The sequence below is a fragment of the Mastigoproctus giganteus genome, chromosome 2 (genome assembly GCF_048544385.1).
Source record: "Mastigoproctus giganteus isolate SK-2022 chromosome 2, ASM4854438v1, whole genome shotgun sequence".
Lineage (NCBI taxonomy): Eukaryota > Metazoa > Arthropoda > Arachnida > Uropygi > Thelyphonidae > Mastigoproctus > Mastigoproctus giganteus.
This window is the reverse complement of record NC_143576.1, coordinates 253950407-253967496: the sequence shown is the minus strand read 5'-3', so window position 1 is coordinate 253967496 and position 17090 is coordinate 253950407. Positions and strand designations below refer to the sequence as shown.

Here is a 17090-nt window from a genome sequence, read left to right as displayed (position 1 = left end):
TATATTAAAACTTATCTAGCAGTGTTATCGTGACAAAATGTAAACTGACGGAATTAAACCTGGAAATTAAACTAAAAATTATAAAAGAGACCGATAGGATGGAAAGAAGCAAAACGGACATTGCAAAGGAATACATCCCTTTACCTACTTTATTAACAATACTGAAAAACCGAAAAAGACTTGAAGTGTTTGACACTGGAGCAGCGATGAAAAACAGGAAATTAATTTGTGGTGCAAAACACGAGGAACTTGAAACAAAACTGAGTGGTACCAACAAATGCGTGCATCTAATTTGCCAATATCAGGTTTGATTTTAGCATTAGCATAACATGCAAGAAAGCAAGCTTATTCTTCAGCATCAGCCAAAAAAAAAAACACCACTCCCATTTCACCCATCTGCCTGCACAATTACCCCAGGTCCTCTTCATTCTCCACCACTGTCAGTGTAGTACTGCAGAGTTGATACGTTGCTCTGGGGTTACTGTTTCCCATATGTAGTACTTTACATTTGTCAATGTTAAACTTCATTTGCCACCTCTCAGCCAATCTGTTCAACTTTTCCAGATCCTGTTGCAGCAGCATAGCATCAGTGGTGTCCTTAACAACCCTGCCAACCTTTGTATCAACTGCAAACTTGGATATTCAACTTGATATCCCATCATCAATATCATTCATAAACACCGAAAACAACAACGGACCCAACACTGAACCCTGAGGAACTCCACTAATAACATTAGTCCACGTTGAGCAGTGTCCATTGATTACCACTCTCTGTCTTCTGCCACTCAACCATCCCCTTATCCATAGCAGCAATTTGCCTCCAATGCCACACTGCTCCAATTTGTGCAGCAGTCTTCCATGTGCAACAGTATCAAAAGCCTTTCTAAGATCCAAATATATAATATCAAAGTTATTCCCTGCATCCAGTTCTTTTGTGACTACATCATAGTATCCAATCAAATTGGTCAGGCAAGACCTGCCTTTAACAAAACCATGCTGCGTCTGAGCTATAACTGAATTCTTGTCTAGATGATCCTGCAGTGCTTCTTTAACCTGTGCCACCATTAATTTACCTGGAACAGAAGTTAAACTAACAGGTCTATAATTACTTGTGTCAGCCTTTGATCCTCCTTTGTGAATTGGGGTTACATTTGCACATCTCCAGTCTATGGGTACCTCCCCTGAGTCCAAAGAAGTTCTCATAATTGTGGCTAGGGGTTTGCTTACTTCCTTTGCTGCTTCCTTTAATATAACTGGATAGATCCCATCCACCCCCAGGTGCCTTTTTTATGTTTATCCTCAACAATCTCTCCTCCACTTTCCTCTCAGTTATTATAAAATCATCCAGCTCACTGCCAATGTTTACTTTACCTACATCATTCTCCTTCCTGAATAACTCCTCATGCGTGAATGTAGATGCAAAATACTTGTTTAGATTGCTAGCCACCTGAGCAGGATCCTCAACTGTTGAACCATCAATATCCAGTGGACCAATCCGATTCATCCCTTTCCTTCTTGAGTTTAAATATGTAAAGAACTCTTTTCTGTTTTTCTTTGCATCCTTTGCCAAGGATTTTTCGTAGTCTGCCTTTGCCTGCCTAATCTCTTTTTTGTGACTTGGTTACAGACCAACTTATATCTATCACAGGCTTCCATGTCACCCATTAATTTGTATGTATCCCATGCATTTTTCTTCTCTGCCACATGTCTCATTAGTTCATCTGACAACCATTTAGGCCTAAACCTCGAACAATATTTCTTAGTTGGTATGTAAAGCCTGGTAGCCTCCAATATTAGTTCCTTGAATGCTTCCCATTTTGAGTTTGCTGTTGGTAACGTCATCAGTTGGTCCCACTGCATAGAATTTAAATACTGTCTCAGTCCATCATAGTCGCCTTTAAGAAAACAAAAACCCTTCCCTTTACCTCTGATGGTAGTTACCTCCTTGAGTAAATCCCACTTCTACACACTATGATCACTGCCACCTAGTGGTTCATTTATCTGCAGATTCTTAATGCATGAAGAATCACTACTGATAATCAGATCAAGAGTATTGCTCCCTCTTGTTGCCTCACGAACATGCTGATGTAGAAAACAATCATCCAATAAATCCACAAAAGCCTTGCTAGTGTGCGAGTGACCAACCCACAAATTCCAGTCAATATCTGGGAAATTAAAATCCCCCATTATAAGACTCTCTGATTTACTGGCCCACTCTATTTCCCTGTACAATATCTTATTATACTCATCAGAGTCATTAGGCCTATAGCACACTCCTACTCTCAATTTTGATCTCCCAATGCTGAAGTCACACCAAACTGACTCGACACTGCCCTGTCCATCGATGTCGACTGGCTTCACTTCCTTGGACTTTGTGTTTCTTAACTAATAGCATAACCCCTCCTCCCCTCCTGTCCTGTCTATCCTTTCTATACACATTGTATTCCCCAAATTCCAGTTTCGCATTCCTTATATCTGTGTGACACCACGTCTCTGATATCCCAACAATATCTGCCTTTGATGTTTTGAGCAATACCTCGAATTCATCAAATTTATTTACCAAACTCCTAGCATTGGTGTACACGCAGGTATACATGCACCTGTTTCTATTCTTAGCTACCCTAACACAACCCATGTGTTTACTTGTACCGCAATGACTCCCAGCAGTCTCTGAAATATCCTGCATCTTGTTTTTCAGGCTTCTGCTCATTTCAATAGAAGCAGTGCAAGAATCACTTCCACCTCTGCCAGTGGCTACTGGCAATCTATCAGTCCTTGTATCCCCCCAACTAGCAGTTTTCCGACCCACCTAACTCTGCCTCGACAGCGTCAGCAAAAATTCTTGCAACAATGTCACGATTTCATGCAAAATGTCACGATTTTGCAAAACACAAATTATCTAGCTCAACAACAAAGAATTAGTGACTTCAAATGCAAGTGGCTGGCTCCAAAGATTTAAAGACAGGAATAACTTGGTTTCGCGAAATGTTTGTGGTGAGGCTGGATTAGTCGACAAAGAAAAGGCTGCAAACTGGTTGTGTTCTATACAGTCCATTCTAGAAAAATATTAGGCAAAGGATATTTTTAATCTTGATGAGACAGGTTTATTTTATAATTTGCTGTTCAAGCAGTCTTGTCATGGTGGAAAATTGAGTAAAAAAGACTCACTGTTCTGTTATGCTACAATTCAGATGGCAGTAGAAAACTACACCCACTTGTGATTGCTAAGTTTTTCAGTTTTTCAAGCCAAGGTGTTTTAAAGCAGTTAACCAACTTCCCTGTGATTATGAGGCCAACAGAAATGCTTGGCTTACACTCAAAATTTTTCAGTCTTGGTTATCAAAAGTGGACAGAAGAAAGTAGAATGGTATTAGAAAAAAGGAACATTTTGACGATTCTAGATCGTTGTTCGGCAGAATGTGCCGTAAGATACTTAAGATACTTAAGTTGACAAATATAGGGCTGTTTTGTTTTTACCCCCCCCCCACTACCAGTTTAATAAAACCACTGGATCAAGGCATTATTTATAACCTCAAGAGAGCATATAGAGCCTGCCTGATAAGGTACTTGAGCCGAAACATAGGAGGGAACAATTTGCAGCAAAACTGGAATTTCTTGGATGCATTCTGTAATCTTGTTATTGCTTGGGACAGTATTGCATCAAGTGTAATAATCATCAACTGCTTCAGAAAGAGTGGCTTTGGAGAGAATATCATTGAAAAACATGGTCCACCAGACAAATGTGATAGCAACATTGAGGAATTTGAAGGAGAGTATGAATTTTGTTGGCGAATTTGAATAGTTTGCGAAGGTGGATGATGAAGTTGCTACCACTGTAATGTCAACACCAGAAGACTGAGCACCAAACGAAAAGATGTTTTTGTTACCAGGGACAATGAAAGTGAAGTGTACATGCTACCATCTATAAAAGTTGCCCAAAATGTATTTAACATAGTAGAGAATGTGTTGGCCTGCAATTACATTGATAAAGAAACAACTATTGCATATAGGACAAAAACTGTGCAAACAACACTGGATTCTTTCTTTAAATTAAATGAATTTATTAAAAAGTTAATGGTTTGTATGTCTCCTTGATATTCCGATTGTAATTCTTTTTACTGTTATACTAAAATATTGTATATATCAAAATTTATACTGTACAATATTTTCATTTCTGTTAATTGCTTTTTTTTTTTTAGATTTTATCTTACAAATAAAATAAAATCTTAAGAAAATGTTATTCCTATTACTGTATTGTTAGACAGGGCTTTTGTTTTTATTTTATTAATTTAATTTTGTTATTATTAATCTTAGATATACAATATGTACCAAAAAAAAAAAGGTACAAGGTTGGGTACATTGTTACTACAAACCTCGTTATTACAAAACGTGACAATTTAGACCCCTTGAACTTTGTATTAACGAAATTCGACTGTACTTGTTCACTAATTTATAAAAAAACACAGGAATCAACCTCTTTGTATGTTGTCGTGTCATATATGATGGCATGTAATTTATCGATGTAATCATTTTTATTCGAGATAACAACAGTGTCAACCTTCCGAATAATAATGTCTCGATTATCTCTTGATTTACGCAATGCTACAGATTCATATTTATTCAATCTCGGGATGTTCGCAATGTTGGTATGATTTATAATCCAATTGGTCTGTTGAACGAAAATATTTCTTTGAGTCAAGTCTCTTAGACAAAACTCAAGATCAACAATTAGTTTCTTTGGAAGAAACACGGTGGTAAGCTGTAATTGAAACCCTGTTCTAATAATGCAACTTGCAGTGGTGAAAGATTTATTTGGTTATTTATTTGTGTATTTAAATTTACTGGTATGGTATTTTCCATTCTTATTATTAGCAAGCGCTGCAGAGTTGCATTCCATGCTACGAATGAGGCACAGTCCTTTTAATGAAGGCAAAATAATTAATATTCAGCACAATTATAGTAAACTACTTATTGCTGAAACGCTTGAAATGAAACTCCGTAAAAACTCAATTAATATCCGTAGACCTTTTTTTAATATCGGATGATTGGTCCTATAAACGCATGACGAGGACTAAATGTCTTTTAAATACTTACACATCGATGCATTTTTTAAGTTTCATTCCGTCCTGTGAACACAAAGTATCAAAACGTTTCCATCTAACCTAAAGAGGAAGAAATCTGTCTTCACATATTTCTTATTTAGTTGTTTTTTTCTACTATGAGTATATTTGACATAATGTTTTCCTATACTAATGGTTGGTCACGGTTGTGTTGGAGCCTCAACGGCGATTCCGTGTTAAGTCGGTGTCGAAGCTATCATTATGGAACACATTAAAATGTAGTTTATTAAATTCATTGTATTTTAATTGATTTACGTGATGGACAAGGAGAGTTGGATAAGAAGCCTTCCATTAAAGAGATCAAGGTAATCCTCGTATTATTTACTAAAAGTAACAAAGAATATAGGAGATATTGAGCAGATAATAGCTCTTATTATATTAATTTACTTGGCTTATATATTTGACTTCACATTATGCTTCTCCCTCTTCATTTAAAAACTATAACAATATATTTGCTCATATTTCATACATTTGTTTATTAGGTCTCCATATTCGTAAACAATGATTAATGTATATTGACACATCCATAATCTATAACAAAAATACACACCCTTGTTCATGCAGCCTTACATTTTCGTATAATTATATGCTTGTTTAACCATACATCTATCTGTTTCTTTACGTACATAGGCGTTTGTTAACATATGTTTTGTTGTTATGGGGGTTTTGGCGCCTCCGTAGCCAGGTGGGAAGGAGCAGCAGTGCGTAGCACACGCTTCTTGATTAGACCGGGGTTCGAGCCCATCACCACCAAATACGGAGGATGCGGAAAGGTCAGGGAATGACCACCGCATATCCCGGAGCAATATGGCCTTAGTTGCTAATGCTCCTAAAAACCAAATAACAAACAAAACTATGGGGGTTTTGATGGTGCATAAGCTGCTTTGGCTATAATGCACCTACTAAGTTATTATCTGAATATATAAGAAATTCTTGTAATGTCAGAAAAGGCTGAAATAAAATGATCAAAGACTCCAATTTGCTTCAGAAATTTTAAAAATTCAAATTTTTGCAGCCAATTCATTATCCGAAATTCCAGAATGTGCTGGAATCCAGCAGAAGGCGATCAGTTGGTGGCACTCTTCAATCTGCAGTAATAATATTCTATTTTCATTTAAAACAGGGTGAACTTTATCTGAGGAGTTACGTAATGCCATTATTGAGTTGGGGAATCAGTGTAAATAACAAGTTTTAATGAGCAGTCAGAACAGAGATTATCTAAGGCTAGTTTAATTGCATATAATTCTGCTGAGGAGATACTGAATTCAGGTGGAAGGGATGCTGAAATAGTGGTTTTTAGGAACACTGCTGCTGCTTCAACATTTGAGTTAGATTTAGAGCCATCTGTATAAATTGGAGAAAAATCAATATATCTGTGAGTGAGAACTGCATGAAGTTGTTTCACATTTGATCCCTGAAGAATATTTTTTCCCCCACTGGCAAAGGTAAGTGTCGCAGGTCGGTAGAGGAGGATGAGTCCATGGTGGTTGAGTGCACGTTACTACCTGTTGTACAGAATGAATGGAAACATTCCAAACCTGCATCAGTTCAAGGAGATGAAGACCAGCTGGTTTCAATATACTAGGCTTAATTTTGCAGAGGTTTTCTATTGGTGGATTGAACAGGTCTGAATTGGATGCGAGGCACAACTTTGTATTTTGACAGCATACTTCAGTAGCAATGTAGAGGCTATGTGCTGGTGATATTCTGAAAGCCCCAAGCACAATCCTCAAGGTACTTTTTTTTTTTTTTTTTTTTTTTTTTGATTTGATAGTTGTTGGCGCATCGGCTTCTGTGGCCATATTGCACCTCCCAAGGTTTTTGCAGTACTTTGATCCAAGCCCGAGGCGGGAATCGAACCCGCGACCTTTGGGTTGCCGGGCAGGTACTTTACCCACTCGGCTAGCCCGGTCGGCCCTCAAGGTACTGTGCGGAACTGGATAAAGCTAGCGCAAAGCACTTGCTCTAGCAGAATCGTAGACAGGACACCATAATCAAGACGTGATCTGATTAATGCTCTGTATAACCGAAGCAGGGAGGTGCGATCTGCACTCCATGTTAGGGTGGATAAAGCCCTGAGTATATTTAACTTTTTTTAAACAGGAGGAACATACATTTTTAATATGGTCTAAGAAATTTAAATTGTTGTCAAGGATTAATCCTATAAATCTGATGTTAGTAGTAACTGGGATGGAGAAGTTGGAAATTTGAAGTTCAGGATCTGGATGCAGTTTGTGTTGTCTACAAAAGTGGATAGCAACTGTTTTCTGTTGTGAGAGTCAATAGCTCTTAAGGCTGGCCAATTGTATTTTATTCAGTGATATCTGAGGCTGTCTTTCAATAGCTATCATGTTTTGGGAATGGCAGAAGATGGAAAAGTCATCCACAGATTGGTACGTCTGACCTGTGTTTGGAAGCTATTTAGTGATGGAATCTACTCTAAGAGCAAAAAGAGGGGCACTCAGTACTGATCCCCGAGGAACACCTTCTTCCTGAATGAAAGTTGTAGAGGTCATTTTGGTATCTTCAAACAATCTAGTGTGCAGAAAGTTCTGAGCAAATATGGGAAGGTTGCCCCATAGACCAAGAGAATAAAGATCACCAAGTATGCCATGCTGCCAGGTGGTGTCAATAGCCTTCTCTATATCTACAGAAACCATTACTATATGTTCGTGTTTAACGAAGGCATTGCGAATGGCAAATTCAGCCATGATCATGAGATCAAAGCATGACCTGTTTTGTCGAAAGCCATGGTGACTATGGCTCATTAGATGTTATTTTATAATATTTTTCCAAGTCCTAGATAAAATTAAATTTAAAGGAATAAAAATTAATATAAACCTGTTGGTTTACATAAAATTTTATTCCTTTCAATTAGTCTCTTGTTAATTTGTCTTTTCAATTTAATTCACTACTTTTTAAAATCCCATAAGTTCAAATAATTTTTCAGTTTACAACATTGAACCCAAATTCTCTAAAGAATTATTTAATTCTTTAATCAATTAATTAAAAATAATTTTAATCAAATTATTCTCTAAAGAATAGTAATAAATACTAAAACAACAAAACTTAAAAGCATCAATGAAATGATGATCCAGACGAGTCTACTGTGGACAATTTTTTCAAGGATTTTGCTGAGGCAGCTTGATAGAGATATTGGTCTATAGCTAAGGGGGTTGGGATGGATCTTTTCCAGGCTTCAGGAATGCCAAAACAATAGAGTGGGGCTAAGAAGCTGGATAAACATTTTCTAAAAAAATACGGTTGTAAAAGACCAGGAGGAACAAAGCTTTGTCATCAATATGTTGCAGCATGACACAATAGATCCCATCTGGACTGGCGGCATCATTATGATCTGTTTTTTAATATTTTAATAGAATACTGTTCTCTACTGTTTTTAATTCATTGGAATGATGTAGTATAAGCAGATGCTGAGATTTCAGCAAAAGTATTGCCCAAAGCATTAGATATATCCGAGGGACTAGATAAATCTCGCCCATTCCAGGAGAGGAATGGAGAAGGCATGGTTGGAAACTTACCAGAAAGCTGTCTGATTTTTTTCCCAAATAAATTTTCTCTCAGTGTTTCTGTTAATTGTTTATGCAAATGTGTCAAGGATTCTTTTTTGGCTTGCCTTTGCACGAAATGTGCTTTTGCCCTTAATTTCTTATAATTTATCAGATTGGCTGTGATTGTTTTATCATATTGCTGAAACAAATTCCAGGCTATAATTTTTAGCTTTTCTGCATTCCTCATACCACTAATAACTATAATGCTTTAGGCCCGGGGGAATTGATAATGGTATTGTATCTTTGGCCACATTTAGGAGATGTGATGTAATCTGTCACATCATCAATAGGCGGGAGACGGATTTTTTCCTCATCGAAAGAGACTGATGACTGAAATTTTGCCCAGTTTTGCTATGGCAAATTTCCATTTCCTGCAGGGTTTAGTTAAAGGAGCCTGTGCTATCAATACCTTGCATACGATTGGGAAGTGGTCACTGCCCATAGGGTCCAGTTTTGCTCAGGAAAATTTCCATTTCCTGCAGGGTTTAGTTAAAGGAGCCTGTGCTATCAATACCTTGCATACGATTGGGAAGTGATCACTGCCCATAGGGTCATTTATAATATACCACTCTATGGTTGGGACCAGTACTGGAGAACAAATGGAGAGATCTATTCCTGAAGTATGTCCAGTTAGGAGCTGAATGTGAGTGTACATACCAGTATTCAGTATGGCAAAGTTTAGTGCCTCTAAAAGCTTTCAATGAGTTGACCCAGTCTTTATAATTTAGAAGCACCCCATAAAGGATGGTGCCCATTGAAGTCTCCTAATATACAGGGAGGTGGAGGTCTCTGTATGAAGAGGTCTTCAAGTTCTTTTAAACAATAAGTATCGTTTGGCAGTAGGTAAATTGAGACTAGTGTTATTGCAATATGAAGAATTATGCGAAGAGCAACAGCTTCTATTTCAGTTTGAAATGGGACATGCTTAGTCGGGATCTTTGAATTTATTAGGATTGCTACACCACCATAGACAGCATTTGATATATTACGATCTTTTTGATAAAGGCAATAATTCTTTATCAAAGGAGAAATTTGCGAGGTTTGGTAAGCTTCCTGAAGACAAAGGGCAACTGGAGAATATCGGTTAATTAGATCATGGATATCATCTGTGTTGCAACGAAAGCTTCTGCAGTTCCATTGTAAAATACAAGGCATTATTTGTGTTTAAATGATGGAGCTCTAATTTTGGTTTATTTTTTTTGAAAAATTTAGCCGAGCAGTGTCCACTTCTTTTTCTTCAGCATTAATTTCTGTTTGTTGTTTGGTTTTTAGGAGCATTAGCAACTAAGGCCATATTGTCCGGGGATATGCGGTGGTCATTCCCTGACCTTTTGGATTCTCCGTATTTGGTGGTCACAGGTTTGAAGTAGTAGATTAGTAGTAGTAGTAGTGGCATGTGATGCAAGAAAGCAAATGTATGAGCTTATGCAGCATCAGCCAAAAAAAAAAAAAAAAACCACACCATTCCCTCCAAATGCCTGTCCAGTTCCTCCTTAAATTTATTCAACCTATCAACTTCCACAACGACAGATGGAAGTTTGTTCTAGCAATTAACCACCCGCTGGCTAAAGGCAAATTTCCGCACATCTATTCTACATCTGTCCTTTCTTAATTTGAATTTATGCCCCCCTTAGGTTCGTAATCTGAACAAGTGGAAGGATCCCATCAGAATTCAGCATGCTGAACCCATTCAGGGCCTTATACACCTCAATCAGATCACCGCGCAGGTGCCTAGTCTCCAGCCACTGCAATTTGCAGAACTTAAGCCTCTCTTGATAAGAGGATCCCTTCACTCCCCTCATCAATCTTGTTGCCCTTCTCTGTACACGCTCATGTAAATCTACATCCTTCCTAAAATGAGACCTCCAGACCTGTACGCAGTACTCAAGGCGTGGCCTGACCATTGCCTTATACAGAGGGATAATCACCTCCTTATCCCTGCTAGCAAAATTCCTATATATCATTGACAAAACCCCATGACCTGCCCTGGCAGCCTGTCTGCATTGCTCAGAAAACTTCATATCTGCCTGCACAATTACTCCCAGGTCTTTTTCATTTTCTACCACCTTAAGTGTAGTACCACACAGTTGGTACGTTTCTCTGGGGTTACTTCTACCCATATGCAGTACTTTGCATTTGTCAAGGTTAAACTTCAGTTGCCACTTCTTAGCCCATCTGCCCAAATTATCTAGATCCTGTTGCAGTAGCACACTGCCATTACTGTCATTAACAACCCTGCCAACCTTTGTATCATCTGCAAACTTCGACACTAAGCCTGATATACCTTCATCAATATCATTGATAAATATACAAAACAACAGTGGACCCAACACTGAACCCTGTGGGACTCCACTAATAACATTAGTCCAAGAAGAGCAGCACCCATTGATTACCATCCTCTGTCTTCTCGCACTTAACCATCCTTTTATCCATTGTAGCAACTTACCCTTAATACCATTCTGCTCCAATTTGTAGAATAGTCTTCCATGCGCAACAGTGTCAAAAGCTTTTCTGAAATCCAAATATATGATATCAAAATTTTTTGCATCCAGTTTCTTTGTAACCACATCATAATATCCTATCAAATTTGTCAGACAAGACTTTCGCTTAACAAACCCATGCTGTGTCTGAATTATTGCTGCAGTCTTGTCTAGATGATCCTGCAATGCATCTTTAACCAGCAACTCCATTATTTTACCCGGAACAGAAGTTAAGCTAACTGGTCTGTAATTACTCGTGTCACCCTTTGATCCCCCTTTCTGAATTGGGGATACATTTTACACATCTCCAGTCCATGGGAACCTCCCCTGAGTTCAAGGATGCTCTCATAATTATGGCTAAGGGTTGCTTAGTTGCTTTACCGCCTCCTTTAATATAACTGGATAGATCCCATCCACCCCAGGTGCTTTTCTTATGTTTAACTTCAACAATTTCTCCTCCACTTTGCTCTCATTTATTACAAAATCATTACGTATCCTGCTACAATTTGATAACATCTGCCATTTTCAAACCTTAATAATTCCTCGTGTGAATATAGATGCAAAATACTCATTCAGTTTGTTTGCTATCTGAGCAGGATCTTCAACAGTAGAACCATCGATATCTAGTGGACCAATCAGATTCATCCCCTTCCTTTTAGAGTTTATATAAGTAAAGAAATCCTTGCTGTTTTTCTTAGCATCTTTTGGCAAGAATTTCTCGTAATCTGCCTTTGCCTGCCGAACCTCCTTTGTGACCTGATTACAGATTAACTTATATCTGCCATAGGCTTCTGAGTCTAAGGGGGCATAAATTCAAATTAAGAAAAGACAGATGTAGAATAGTTGTGCGGAAATTTGCCTTTAGCCAGCGGGTGGTTAATTGCTGGAAGAAACTTCTATCTGTCGTTGTGGAAGTTGATAGGTTGAATAAATTTAAAGAGGAACTGTACAGGCATTTGGAGAGAATGGTGTGATTTTTTTTTTTTTTTTGTTGGCTGATGCTGCATAAGCTCAATACATTTGCTTTCTTGCATCACATGCCACTACTACTACTACTCTCCATTCATAGTGACTCCTTTCTGCGACCAGTCTAATCTTCTGAAAGCTTCCTCAAGGGTAGCAATAAACAACTTCAGAGATATTGTGTCTCCTTGTCGAACTCCTCTTTCAATTTTAAGTTTACTACTATTTTTGTCTAGTCTAATAAAGGAGGTAGAAATTTCATATATTTTCTTCAAAATCATAATATATGGAGTATCTATGTCTTTCCAGTTCAATGTTGTGCCAGTACATTGTTTGTCTGGCTTATTGGCCTGGTGGCCCATAAGCCGGACAAACAATGAACCCAACACATCACACTGCAAAGACATGGCCCACACAATTTCAAGTCTCTGGCTTGACAGTGTATTGTCCTCAATACAGCGAACACATGCGGAGATGGGAGAAATCCCAGGTGCCTTCTGACATGAACCTTACCTTACGTGCTGTGCAAATAGCTTGTACAACAGCTAATGGGGTTCAATAATTGAAATAAAGGAACTTTTCCAGCAGGTATAAAGAGGTGCTTATTGCATTGTATAAGGCAATAGTTAGGTCACATCTGGAATACTTCATACAGGTTTGCAAATCACACTTTAGGTAAGTCATCAATCTGCTGAAAACAGTGCAGAGAAGAATAACAGCAGCCACATTAGATGTGACACAAAAGGATATTTTACCAAAAAGGTTTTGGTTGTGAAAATTGCAGCTGTAAAAATTAGGCATCTATATTTTGACCTAAATGACATGGATAAAGCTTCAAAAGTATTAAGTAAACTAAATGATCATACCTCTACATCGTTTTAGGAGGAGCAACACACAAGAGGAAAACAATTGTGCATAAACTTCTGCCTAATAGTGTGGACATAGTCTCAATAAATTTAAGGAAGGTTTGCACAAATTACTAGTAGGAATGAGGAAATTTTTTTTTTTCTTACCAGATGTATAAGCTTTCATTCCATGCATCATGCTACAATTTGTGCTAATTTTCCATAAGAGGAGGATTTGAGATTTTTATACAATAAATGTTTGGAAGAAGTCTACCATTGAGAGCAAAAGAGAATTTTTTTTTTTTTTTTTAAGCAAAATACACAACATCTGTGATGTGCTTATGCAAGATGAGCAGAAGTCAGGTAATCCAAATAGACATAAGTAGTAGGTTCCTTTTTTTTGTGAGAAATTAGACACAACTGAGATTTAAATTAACTTTTATCTGTCCTACTAGAGAATACATGGAGACATTAGCCATACATTACTTCCATTCTAATAATATCTTCACAATGAAAACATGCTGTAATAAGATGAGAGGAATTGTGTTCCTACTACAGTATCCTCACTTACAGCTATTACAATCTTTACTAATGCATAATCAGAGTGATATGTAAAATCAGTTTATATCACAAAATTAAACACTATCATACCACATAAAAGAACTGTAGCAAGCTGAAACAAAATACTAGGGGGAATCATCCTGCTTACAAGTTAGTTAAAAAAAAAAAAAAAAAAAAAACACACACTGAAAATGAAAGTAGCCTTTTACTTACAGAATTTTAATTCTTTTCTGCTTATATGTAGGTTACATTTAGCACTTCTTATATGATATATTTTAATTTTTTTATATCATTAAGTATTTCCCAATTCGTTCAATAAGTAATGGTATATATATATAACAAATTTTATGTTTAATTTAGTTTGTCCTCAGTGAGCGGGCTGGTGATTGTTGAAACAAATGTCCATCTGTTGCAGTGAAATGCTGGCAGTTTGAATAAATTGAAAGAATAACTAGACAAACTGTTGGAAGGGATGGCCAGCTGATCCGGGAAGGTCCCCCCCCCCACTTTGGCTGACGCTGTATAAGCTTGCTTTCTTACATTATTTGTCACCACTACAATACTAATACCGAAAAACCTAAGCTTTTTACATGTTTGTACCCTTATATCATACTCACAAACAGTTCTAAGCTAAGCACAATTAGTTTAATTGTGGCTACCAAGTAGGAACACATGCACAAACCCACCTACCTCTTTTAGACATGGGCAACAGTGCGATCCTCAAAGTGTTTTTAGTCACATCTGTGAAGAGATCTGGATCTCTGCATGCGGCAGCACCAAGAACCCTTAAGACATAATGCATTTCTTTAGAACTGAAGAGGGAGCTGGAACCAACAGTCGAAGAGCGTACAACCTAGTAAAACATTTTTAATTAGCAAAGTACAACCACAAAAGGTAAATATTTATTTTGTTGGATTAGGGACAAATGTTCCAAGTTAAGAATGTATCATCATACATGGATAAATGATTCTATCTAAACTTACCTCGTAAAACTGCATACTAATATACTGAGAATTAGTACTGAAAAACAGCAAAAAATTAATGCAGCTAAATTATCGAGTGTGACAACTGGAAAATGAGACTAATGCTAGGGGGGGGGGGGGATGATCCTGTGTATGACTAAACTAAACTTGGTCTATACAAAGTAACTTTCTATTGCATCCACACACTGCATGACTACGAAGTGATGGGAATGACCAGTGCAAGTCTGTGACTTGTATACTGATCAGTGTTCTCATCACAGATCTTTGAATGGTATTGTCATCAAATTAAAATCCATCCAGTGTTGCCTTGGGTTTCAGGAACAAAAAGAAGTTGTGTGGGGCTAAGTCTAGAGAATACGGCGAAACCACACAATAATATCTATAGGAAACCCACTAATATGAGCAAGTCATTACACTACAATAGCTATCGCCCATACACATACAAAAAACTGGTCATGCTCAATCAGTTTTTAAATGCTTTTAAATATTCAACCACAGTGTGTGTTAGTCAGAAATTGAGGAAGCTAACAAAGAGATTCCTAAATAGAGGTTATCCAATTACCTCTAGCAATAAAGTTAAATTGATTGCCCAAGAAAAGAGTACCAATAACAATCAAAAGACAAATATTGATAAAACACATTTTATTACATAAAATTGTTACAACAAACTGAATTATATATGTAAGGAGACAGATATGAAAGTGATAGCTAGAACTACTAATAAATTACACACATTGGAACAAAATGTTGTGTGGGGTTAAGTCTTTCAGCAAAAAAGCAATGTGAGGCTTTGGTACGCACAGTGAGAGTAAACTGCTTCAGAGATGGCAGTTCATGCTGTGAATGAGAAATTTTCTTTCCTCTTTAATGAAGCCAAAATAATTAATATCCAGCATAATTATAGTAAGTTACTTATTGCCAAAACTCTTGAAACGAAACTCTGTAGAAACTCGATTAACATTCACAGACATTTTTTGATAGACGATTGGTCCTATTAATGCATGTGTGATAAACTAAATTTCCTTTTAAATACATATGCATCGGCGTATTTTTAGTTTCATTCTGTCCTATGAACAGGAGACATAGAAAAGTATTTGTCTAACTTGAGGAGGAAGAAATCAGTCTTCATGTACTTTATGTTCGTTTTTTAATCTATTTTTAATTTTGACATATTTCCTATGCTGATAGTTGCGTCACGGTTGATATTTTTGGAGTATGGTTGGGGTCTCAGCGGTGATTCTGGGTTATTGAATCGCTGCCGTACAGTCAGTATGGAACAGTTAAAATGAATTTTAATCTTTGTATTTTAATTGTTTTACTTGATAGACAGAAGAATTGGAAAAGAAACATTCCTATAAAGAGACCAAGGTAATCCCTGTATTATTTATTAAAGATAAGAAATATTATAAACAATAATGAGATAGATAAAAGTAAATAAAATAAAATCTTGATGGGCTGTGGTATATCATGGAGAAATAACATGAAATTTAATATTGTTATATGTGTAATGATAATAAATCACCTCACCTTCATTATAAGGCTTCATTATAGCTATCAAAAAAAGAAAAGAAAAGGGGGGGATTTGAAATATTAGTTTTATTTTTAAGAACCGTTGCTCGATTACAGAAAATAAGCAGTGGTTCAATGCCATTACAAGATACACAATGAAAATAAATGACTCACTTTTTCCATTGTATGCTTTAGAGTCTGAGGTTCTTCTAAAACATGTCGAATCAATAACGTCGCTAATGAAGTAAATCCAGTAAAATTTGATGCTTGTGTTAAATTAAGTAACATACGAGGTCCTCCCAGTTCAGCGAATGCCACAGCATTTTCGTGATTACGTGTCAATCTCAAGCAAAGTCTCATTACAGCATGAAGTGTATCAGGTTCCACAGGACCAGCAATCAAGCCAACACATACCCTAGAAATTAAAATGCAAATCAAACAGAAGTCATCAATATTTGTTTCAGAAAACAAGGGAAAGAGGTTGTCAAATTATTGAAGAGTCAGACTTACAGGATTTTCAAGTTTTACTTAATAAAAGTAAGAAAATTTATTTAATCTTGCAAGTTATGTTCATTTAGATGATATTATGACCAGAAAATGATAAAAAGGAACTTTTATGAAAATTTTTATATCCAAACCAAGAAGTTCAAAACAAATAGAAAAATATATTTTTTTTAAGCAATGCAATTTAAGTGTTAAATTAAAAAGTCTACTTACTTACATGTAGATAATATCCCTCCAGTCTACTTTGACTGGGGTTGGGGTGGTGGATATTCTGTTGGATAAAGGTCTTCTAGCCCTGTTGTTCTGTAATGTCATTCTTGATTTCTCTTATGGCATAAAAGGTGTGGCTATAAAATAATGAGACTGCAAATGCAGCCAATACACAGCATTTATCTCTGAACCTTTCCCACGTTGTTTGTCATGTCACATTCCAACACATTAAAACCAAGGCTGGTTTTCATTATCTTGCGTTTTTTACAGTTCGCCAGAAAAATGCCAGACAAAAGAATCTGATCCCAAATCACCCTCAATTTTTTTAACAAAACTAGAGAAAACA

General features: G+C 36.8%; 1 protein-coding gene across 6 annotated transcripts in view; it reads right to left on the bottom strand.

Moving 5' to 3' along the window:
- HUWE1 (HECT, UBA and WWE domain containing E3 ubiquitin protein ligase 1) overlaps window positions 1-17090 on the bottom strand; it is a 1105343-nt gene that overhangs the window by 547420 nt on the left and 540833 nt on the right. For all 6 annotated transcript variants that reach the window (XM_090389849.1, XM_090389845.1, XM_090389850.1 and 3 more), the window contains 2 exons: window positions 16205-16445; window positions 14229-14391 (listed from right to left, as the gene is read on the bottom strand). In XM_090389849.1, coding sequence (XP_090245975.1) covers window positions 14229-14391; window positions 16205-16445 — 404 coding nt within the window. The remainder of the gene's footprint in view (window positions 1-14228; window positions 14392-16204; window positions 16446-17090) is intronic.